General features: G+C 30.2%; 1 protein-coding gene across 1 annotated transcript in view; it reads left to right on the forward strand.

Annotated features, from left to right (window-relative positions):
* LOC106468454 (S-phase kinase-associated protein 1) overlaps nucleotides 1-9,396 on the forward strand; it is a 12,071-nt gene extending 2,675 nt beyond the window's left edge. Inside the window, exons 2-5 of the mRNA XM_013928879.2 lie at nucleotides 3,465-3,561; nucleotides 3,974-4,188; nucleotides 6,156-6,296; nucleotides 8,861-9,396. Coding sequence (XP_013784333.1) covers nucleotides 3,465-3,561; nucleotides 3,974-4,188; nucleotides 6,156-6,296; nucleotides 8,861-8,896 — 489 coding nt within the window. The 3' untranslated portion in view covers nucleotides 8,897-9,396. The remainder of the gene's footprint in view (nucleotides 1-3,464; nucleotides 3,562-3,973; nucleotides 4,189-6,155; nucleotides 6,297-8,860) is intronic.
* The last annotated feature ends 1,455 nt before the right edge of the window (nucleotides 9,397-10,851 follow it).

A 10,851-nucleotide genomic window follows, 5' to 3' on the forward strand; every position in this document is an offset into this window, starting at 1 on the left:
GATTGTCTAAGTATTCATTTTTTCTCTCTCTCTTTGAAGTAATTTGGATCAGTTTTTTTTTTTTTTTTTTTTTTTTTTCTTTTTCATTTTCCAATAAGTACCACTGGTAATTAGCAAGTAATGTTCTTATGGTTGATTTGGCTCCAGCATGAGCTTTAACATTAATGGTAGGGCCCTTTTTGAAAGTTGTACATAGCTTCTAAAAAGAGTAAACAGGTAAGTTTTATAATTAATATACATTTATATTATTTTGCATGATATAGGATATTCTATTGCAGAATTTCTTTCAACAAAGTGAGCTAGTTTACGATTACATTCAGCATGTGATTATATTTGTTTCTGTTCAAAGATGTGTATATTTGTTGGAATGAACTGGATAAACAAGTTGGCTGAGCAAAATTTATAAGACTTGATCTAAATGCTGAATACCAACTTTTTTATGGGATAGTTTAGTTTGAAATAACATAATACAAGAACAAGAGAGAAATATCAATGAATTTTGAACCGTGGAACGTGTGGTCTGGAAAATAAGTGGAAACCTGGTTTTCAGGTCAACAGTGATCAAGTGTAGAGTGTAATCACTTTAATGGCATAGCGTAGTTATGTCATATGGGTCTTATTACATTATAAATCCTAAGTTTACTAAAGAAATAAATTTCAAAATCAAAAGACATTCATTGGTAATCATGGTTTGTTTGAAGTGTCAGTATTTTAGATAGTGACATAAGTTGAATAACTTGTATGAATGCAAATGTAAAGATGATAGTATACTGCCTCTGGGATGGAAAGATAAAATGATTAACAGAATATTCTTTGATTGATGTTCAGATAAAGCATGAAAAAATAACTTTCTGTCTTTTAACTATCCTGTGTATAATATCGTGTAGAGTTGAATCCAACAGTGTATTTTTAGGTGTTGCTTTGTATTTGATCATAACATAATAGTCACCTTGTAAAATCATATATTGTCGTCACTACTGATTAAGACTCTTTGCCTTATTTGTCCATTAGAGTTGATTGGCTCTGAGTTTTAACATCTTGACCTATTTATAGTAAGTCACTTATTTGTACAAGAAACTATTTAAGTTGGAAAAATTGTGAACCTGTAAAACTTTGTGTATGTATTAACCAACCCCCTCATGGATCATCTTCAAGGCTACAGAAAAGCAGGATAAAACTCTTAGCCTTATTGTTATTTGATGCAAGACCATTTCTGATATTAAATTTCACTGGCAAGAGTGATGCAGCAACTCATGGAAAAGATATGACAGGAAAATGAAATGCAGGTGATATCTTGCAACATTTTGAAATAATCACTGGCCTGATAGCCCTGTAGTGTGGTTGATGTATTATATTGTTTTGTACTTTCACTCTGAACTTCTTAATCATTGTTCAGATGACCATACTTAAACTGCTACATGTGAAGACTGATTATTTCTTTTGTATACTCATGATAAGAAAAGCATTATCGTTCCCTGCCCAACACGCTTGTTAGTAGGAATAAATAGATTTTTGTTATGACACTGTTTTCAGTTGAATAAATCTTATTTTCAAAAGTCTAGGATGGAGAGGATATTCAACTTCCTAATAGGAGGATCATAAAGTATGTTCAGTAACTTAAGCCTTGAACATTTTGTACCAGACTAACAAATTTTATATCCTAAGTTTTTGAAACTGACAAATATCTTGATGTGCTTCCACACAGAAGTAACTTTTTGTAACAGTATTATTAAAATCCAAGAACTGTACACTGATATGCAAGTGGTATGTACAGACTGCCGAGTGGCTTTAAGTTAATTACTGTAGAGTAGAAGCCTGTGGAATAGCTTCTTTAATCTGTTAGCACAGCATTTGCCTATTGGACCAACACTGTTTATGTTTACTATAATTCTAAACTTTCAGTAATTATTGCAATCCTTTTGTACACAGAAAATCAATTGTTTTTGATAAAGTATTGTTAGTAAATATTTGTGTGTGAATTTATGAAGCCTTTACTGAGTCAATCTGAATGCAAGCTAATTTTAATTTTAAGAATAAAAAAGATACTTTTTCGTCTTGCAGTTTTCATACTTAATTTGTTTAATGTATAGAACCTTCTAAATAAATAACAAAAGTTTTTTGTTGTGTTTCACTAAATCTTTAAAATATTAGCAGGTTCTCCTACACCAATGTACTGCACAGTGTGAAGTTTGTGCACTTGAAACAAATAGCTATATAAGTCTAATGTTTTCTGTAAGTTTCTTGTCCAAAGAAAAATTTGTGTATTCTTTCGAATGTCCATTACAACAAAAAATGTATTATTCATTAGAATAGAATATCCCAAAATGATAATTTAATGAACTTTCTAACTAAGTTATAAATAGGGTAAAAAAAAAATTCCATTACTGCTATGAACAACAACTTTGCTTGCTCATACATCAGTCACTTTTTCACTAACATCTATTGGCACCAAATTCAAAAGTTGTAAGCTTCAAATAGAGAAGAAAAGCTCTTTCTGTATATAAACTTGTGCATCAAATTAGAACATGTTTTGAAAATTGTCTTGAAAGTTTTGAATAGATGGGCGATGCTTCTGTTGTGAATTGGAAAAGTATATTTGTCTCGGCAAATGGAGAAGTTAGGATGTACAAATTGTACATTTGACCTTGTCATTAGTTTTAGCTTGTGTTTATATTAGTCAGACACTGCAGAAGCTATACTATTGAAATTATACATACTACAAATGAAGATTGAGAATTTTGTAAAATATTTGGTTTTGAAATTGAGAATTAAAATTTAGGTAGTTTACAAATCAAATTTTTATATTCTGTTCTGATGCCAAGTGTATTGACATACATTAATAATAAAGTTTAAATTTTGAATGTAACTAAAACATCATGATATGTGCAGTTAATCAATGCTTGAGTATAAAGGCTAAGATGTGACAGAAGCTGCAACATTAAAGAAGTTTAAAGAAGAGATTGGATAAATATTTTAGAGATTTTGTTTGGATATTAAAAATATTTCTTTATATAGTTTGGAATAGGATTGTAGTAGAAAATGAGATAACCTTGAAACCTTATAGGGACTAAATGGGCTCCTTGTTACCTATTAGAAATGAAATACTTTAAAATCTTTATAGAAGAAAAGATTATAATAGTTTTGAGAAGTGAGATGCTTATTACATATGGTAAGTGTAGTTTATTTACATTTCGAAGATTTTGTCAGTGGTTAGTGTTAAGCTATAAATGGCAAATGTTTTTTTTGTTTTGTTTTGTTTTTAATAAATGCCAAACATTTAAAAGTAAGATTTTGTCATACAGTAATTTTGTAATGTGTTTCTGTAAGTTTTCTATAGGTATAGTTTATTAGTATTTTATTTGGTTTAAAACAGTACTTCAGTAACTATTCTCTGCAATGTTTTAACTCTCAAATTGAAGTAGTACGTTTTCATGTAAAATTTTAGTTTATATGTGTGTTTGCAGATGCCCAACATCAAACTGCAGAGCTCTGATGGAGAAATATTTGAAGTTGATGTCGAGATAGCTAAAGCTTCTGTAACAATCAAAACAATGTTGGAAGGTAGGTTTTGTGTGTGAACTGGAAAAGGTGTATTATGATAGAATTTAAAAGCTTTCCACTACATGTTTATGAAAAAAAACAACTGTTGGTAATGTAGCAGATAGTAACTAGTAATGTGTGTTTTTAGCTATAGTTGGCAGTTGTCTAGTCAGCCTCTAATTATTATTATTATTGTTGGTTTTAGTAATGAACATAATTGTTGATTCCATAAAATATATATTTCTGTTAATTCATTTGGGCTTTGTTGAAGAATAAAATATAATGAGTAACCATTGTAAGTATTTAAATAATAGGTGGTTTTGTAATCATGGTTTTTGTGACTTGGATAACTTAAGGTTAATTTTACAGTCAAGTTTAACATAAAACCATGATCGTTTTGATAAACAAAACCTTTACTATTTTCCATGAAAAGACTTGGGTATGGATGAAGATGAAGAAGAGGCTGTCCCTTTACCCAACGTCAATTCTGCTATCTTAAAAAAAGTGATTCAATGGGCAACATATCATAAAGATGATCCCCCTCCACCAGAAGATGATGAAAACAAAGAGAAGAGAACAGATGATATCAGTTCATGGGATGCTGATTTTCTTAAGGTTGATCAGGGCACCCTTTTTGAATTAATACTGGTGAGAGGATATTTACATATTCAACTATTTCATTTATATACTTTGTATAACAAAAAAAACTATTTTAGAATAGTAAGGCTTTATAAAAGTCTCAAAAATGAGCCATGAGCTCAAACACTTTCAAAGATATAAAGGAGAATATAGGTGGAAGTATATGGTAAAATGTATAACATTTTTTAAATGGGAAGTAATAATCAGGGTTAAGGTATTACTAACCAGTCAAAGGATAAGGATTGCGTACCCTCTCGCACTGTTGCTCGTATGGTACATAGCATATCATATTTTGTTCCACTTTAGTATTTGAAATTACCATTTTCTTATTACTGAGATGGAATTATCTTATTTTTTTTGATATCACCATTTATAAACGTGGTGAGATGTAGAGAGTGCTTGTAAACCTTAACATAGTTTACAAAGTAAATTGTCTGTCTGGTCCTTTAGGAAATGCTGTTGAATCTATCAGTATTCAGCTAATGTCTTTATTGATTTTTTTTCTTAATTTTAATTATCATATAGAAACTATCAGTAATATTCCAATCGGAATAGTTCCTGTTTATTCTCATGTTTCCTACTGTTCATCCAGTTTCTGCAACACAACATCTGTTTCATTGTATATGAATCTAAGTTAGAATTTAACCATTTATAGTGGTGCTTTGTAAAAAGCTGCTGAACATCCCTGCAAATGTCTTTATCTTAAATAGCAGAAGTCGTACTAAAGACCAGTTAGCTGGTGAGACAGTAAATCCCTTTTTTGAAAACTATTGCTGTTACCATGTTCTGGTTTAGAAGATTTTCTAATTGAACTTTAACATTCATTTATAATACTTTACAAACAATAGAAATGAAATAAATGTTTGTAGTTACTTAGATCTGTCACTTAACACTTGTTTTTATGAACTACAATTACATTGGCACTTGTCCAGTTAAGAGAAATTTACCCGTTGTCTGGAAAATTTTCAAAAACTAGCCATAAACGCCCTTATTAATTTGCCACCCTAGATTTTGGGATATATCTCATCAGGGCAAAGTAGCAATAAACTCCCTCATTAGTTTGTCACCATAGATTTTTGGATACGTCTCATCAGGATTTGAATAATTTAAATTTTTTTGGTATAACGGCAGTTTCATTCACTAAAGGAAAAGTTTCTTTGCTATTAAACAAAAGTAGTAAAGTGTCTACCTTAAAAACACAAGTTAAAGTTGTAAAGCATTACTCTCCTATGACCCCTTCCCATCACTACATTCATGCAAGTATCTCTGAAGACTTTCTATTTTTCCTTAATTTCACATGTATATAAAAACCCACTATCAGCTTTGATATTCTGGGCTAAAAAGATTCATGGTCCTTGAAAGCTTTAATAATGGTTCTATTATCTTTTCATTTATCCATATATATATACCTCATTATCTTCATCTTCACCACTATGAAATATTAGCACATCAACTTTTTCTGTTCATTCACATAGAAATGTAATTTTTAATGTAATGTTAGGTTCTTATTAGATTAAAATATCATTTTAATAAAACTAGTGAGGGATTCTGAAAAATTATTTCCAACTTTTCATGGTTTATTTCAGAAAAGCTTCACTGACTATTTAGAAACTGTGTGTGTGTACGTATACTGTAATATCATTCATTCATGGATTCTTAGAGTTGGTTAATGGAATAAGCAAACTTCAATGACTGTGAAATAGCTTAGACCCACTATTATAGAACACCACATGTATATGAATGTTGAAGAAGACACGTGAAAGTGTTAAACCATGTATCTGTATAAATTTGTTGTTCTGTAATGGTGAATCTAAACCTTATTTAAGACTACACAGTAATGTGTATTTACATACTTTCACTGACTGTATATAATTTAAAACTAAAGATATTTTGCTTTGTCTTTCCAAAAAGGTAAAGTACATATTAGTAACTTGTGATATTTTATGTTACCTTAATATGTCATTTCTTTTTCATAGGCTGCTAACTATTTGGATATCAAAGGTTTATTGGATGTTACTTGCAAGACTGTTGCAAATATGATTAAAGGGAAGACTCCAGAAGAGATTCGAAAAACATTTAATATTAAAAATGATTTCACACCAAGTGAAGAAGAACAGGTAAGAACTGAAAACTTCGTAAATTACTGACCTGATTGTATGTTTGTGTATGAAATTATCTTTATAGTAGAATATTACAGTTCTTGGTTTTACTCTATGTTGATTAGTGAAAGTAGTCTGGTACTTTTTAAAAGGTAATCTCTTTACGATGAGGAAGCTAACTGATGTTTTAATCAAATTGAGGAAGGTCCATCATATTCTTTGTCACCCTCCCTATAGTAATTTACTCCCCTTACCAAATTGGAATTTTTATAGATTTTATAAGAAACTTTCCTAATTAAATATATTATAGTTCCTTGGTATAATCCACTGAGAAAATCTTTACAAGTTTGATTTTAGCATTTCAATTCAGTTAACTTGTACAGTGTAGAAGTGGTTCAGTCCTACTACCAAAACAAAGTTGTAATACGTCTATCCAAAGAGAAATAGTAAAGATGTGTTTAAAGATTGATCTTTAATAGTCTTAGTTGTCATGAAGGTAAATTACTATGAAATTATAAATATTACTGATTCATTTCTTCAAATTCTGTCTTGAGGCAACTCTTAAGCTTCAATTTTTATTGTTTTTACATTATAAAAAAAAAAAAGCTGAAGTTTAGTCTTGCCCCTATTGGACTGGGTTTAAACACAGAAAAGCTGTGCTTCATTATTGGTATTTTCACTATAATATCTCCAAAGTGCTAGTTCTTAGTATAAAGGAATGGCAAGGACTACCAAAGGTGTGTGCGTGTGGTTGTTGTTGTGTTTTTTTTGGCAAAGAACTTAAACTTTGTTCTTAAATCAGTTCTATTTCCTACATGGTTTCAGTATTAACCATTAGACAATGTCATCCACTAGTAAGACTTTACATTGTCCTTTTAGTGTAAATGTATACTCATGGTCATATTAAGAATTAGAAAATTAGTGTAATTTTATTTATATATGATTTGGAATCCCTAAAATTCTTCTTTAGTTACATCCACAATACCTGTTGGAGTAATTGTGTACTACTCTGTATTGTAATCACAACTTACAGGTTTATAACCTGCAATAGCAGAGATTGTATGTAGTAGTTTTCCTTTTGTTTGTCTACAGAAAGAAGTCTTGGTCATTCTTTCATTGAATTTTATTTAAAGAAAGTTGATTAAAAGTGAAGATTTTTTTTTATGAATAACACTGTTCTAACTGTACAATTTTAATATACATCTATTTAATACAAGTATTGCCATCTTCACTTAGAATTAGTTTTTTAAGCTTTGTACATAAAACCTTAATTTCATTCCACTTAGTACTTTAAAGGAAACAAATTTATGCATTGAGACTGTCACTGCTGTTGTATGATGTATTGGTAAAAATACTCAACTTGTGGTTATTACTGTTGGTCATCAGGGTGTTTTCTGATCTTGACCATTATTTGGTTCACCTAATGTGCAAAGAAGGAGAGAAAGGGGGAAAAAATGTTACACTGACTAGTGAAATACTATTTTCAAAGTAGTTTATATGATACACTAGGGAAAATTATATTCTTGTTAGTGTGCCTATTGGCATCCAGTTGTCTTTTTTTATATACTATTTTTTTTATCTTACTGACAAGTTTTGAAAAACTAATGTTAGTGTTTGAAAGTTCAAGAGAGAATAATAAGTAGAATAATATCACCGAAATATAAAGTTTTCGGGAAACATTTCAAGCCTTGAAAAGAGACTGCTCAAAATGTGACCCAAGAAGTTTACTTTGGTGATACCATAATTACAGAATACTTTAGATAACTTTTATTTATTAGAGCCAGAGGTATGTTAATTTGCAGTGATTAAAAATCTAACATAATCTAAACACCACTACAAATGTTTCAGTTACTCTTTGAGTTCCAGCATACTTACTTTATTGAATGAGTATCATTGAGTTCCTGTAGACTTCACTTATAAGCTAAAAAACACCACTACAAATGTCTCAGTTACTCTTGAGTTCCAGCATACTTAGACTTTATTGAATGAGTATCATTGAGTTTCTGTAGACTTCACTTATAATCTAAATGACACCACTACAAATGTTTCAGTTACTCTTCATTTCCAGCATACTTAAGACTTTACTGAATGAGTATCATTGACGAGTTCCTGTAAACTTCACTTGTAATCCGAACACTACTACAAACATTTGTTCCTGTAGACTTCATAGTTTTTTTTTCTAAATAGTCTTGCCACAAATTGATTGGGTGTGTCTAATACTAAATGAGCCACAAACAAAATATTCTATCAATACTGCAGTTAAATCCTTTATTTGTGGGGCTACTCCATATTTTTACTGTTGTAGCTTGTTAAGAGATGATGTTGTAATAGTAATACCCAAAATCTGGTGTAAAGTAATTGTATTTTGTAAAAGTTAAGTAAGATTAGAAAAATGCTTACACTTTACATTACATTGTTTTCTGATGATAAACATTATCAAACTTGATTAATAGTTAAAAAAAACATTTCTTTACAACTGATATCATTAAGTGCTTTACTTTGTAAGTATGATTTAATTAATGAATAACAGTTGTAGTAGACTAGTGAAGTATAAGGTTAATCTAAGGTTTTGTCTTCTTCAGGTGAGAAAAGAAAATGAGTGGTGTGAAGAAAAGTAGAACACTTGGAGGAGTCCAACAAGTGTCCCCATGTATTATGTTGTATCTGTATTTCAGTAGTTACTAACCTCAAAACATCAGACTAAAATCATATATGTTTTGTTAGTTAAACTTTGTAGTATGCTGAACCACAATTTTTAGTGATTTCAAAACAATTACATAATTATCAATAGTGAGAAAGAATATTTGGGGTGCCCTGGTGTACATAGCAAGCTTAAATTATATCATACTTCAATCCAGCTGGCAGTTTGTTTTTTGCTGTACTTTTAATGCTATGCCACCACCTATATACATGTATCACTTATGGATAGTTTCTGGTTCACACCTGAAGTTTTTATTCTTGTGATGTGCAAATTTTGAGTTAACTGTTAATCCAAATTTCTTGGATTATTTGATACTTTGGCCTGTAGGAAACATGACTACGTTTAAATTTAAGCAGTTTAGTTGTAAACACTTTACTGTAATTTCAGCACTGGTAATAAACATTTTCCATTATACTAGTTCTTGTACTTACTGTTTTTGACCAAACAGCAATGTGTTTTCATACTCATTATGTAAAAGTGTTTGAAAAAACAACAACAATTTTATAGTGAAATTTCAGTTGTTAGATTGTTTTTACTAGAAGTGCATAATACAAATATTACTATCCAGTATCCCTTCCATTATTTTAGCTTACTTAAAGGTTATAATCAACATACTTATTTGACTACTTACCCAAGTGGGTATGGGTGAAGCATATCCTTTTAGTATTATTGAAAGATAATGTGGTAGATAGGTTTACTTAGCCTTATCACCATTCACATGTATTGAGTGCAACGTGTGATACTCAAATTAAGCCATCTTCTAATCTCATACATTCAACTTAAACAGCCAGTTCCTATTGCCACGTTCACGAGCATCAGCTGTATAATACTTAAGATACTCAGTGTTGTATCCTGTGAATCGCATGTGATGCACAGGATGGGGTTAAGTTAAATTAACTTGCTTCATTACCAAAGAAAATATTATACAGAGAGTTAAGTATATTAAAGTGAAACCCACAGCCAATATAAATTGGTGGAACAGTATGTATCAGAACTATATTTTGGCATGTTGTAGGTAGTGTGATGTCACCAAAGATGGATCACTTTCAGAAAGTGTATGTAACAGCCCTTTCTGGGGCAAAATATTCATACATTTGGATTATAAATGTGTGTTCAAATTGAGGTTTTATAATTTAAGATAGTGATAATTTTTGTATTTAATGGTATTGGAAAACAAAGGAATGGATCAACTTGGTAAACGAGGAACATCCAGTAAGAGAACTGCAACAAGTCGTACCTCAGCTGTATTAGGCAAAGTGCAGCATCTTGCAACAGGTGAGAATCCATGAACACACAGGTTGTTTACAAAAGCCATACAGGTTTTAGGCAATAGTACCCAATGCAACCAGAATGGTCTTCATTTAACATACTCAACTTTTGTATACAATGTTATTCTTACTTTTTAGGCATGATCATAAAATACTTGGTTTTCAGTTATATCTCAGTTTGAATAGTATCATAATACTTGATGGAGTGTAAAAAATGTGGAATGGTATTTTCAACAAAACCTTAAATTTTTTATTGACAAATGTTTAGATAAACTCTTCATTATATAAAGTGATGCATATCATTACTTCTGGGTTATAAAACTAACCTTAATTATTTTAAGGTTTGGAACTGTAAAACATGACTAAGTTTTAGACATTCAAACATTAGAGATAGGTATTTAATATGATTACATTAGTGTCAGTTAAAATAATTAATATAAATTATAATTAAGTTGACTGATATCACAAAAATAATAAACTATAAAAAATTAGTTTACAATAATCAAAATTAGTGTTTCTGAATGTACCAGATCTAAGTCTTAATAAATTTTGCTAGTTACAGATCCTGTGTTTAATTGAAACTGCATTAGTCTGGCCTATGATA

The sequence above is a fragment of the Limulus polyphemus genome, unplaced genomic scaffold, assembly GCF_000517525.1.
Source record: "Limulus polyphemus unplaced genomic scaffold, Limulus_polyphemus-2.1.2 Scaffold3012, whole genome shotgun sequence".
Taxonomy (NCBI): domain Eukaryota; kingdom Metazoa; phylum Arthropoda; class Merostomata; order Xiphosura; family Limulidae; genus Limulus; species Limulus polyphemus.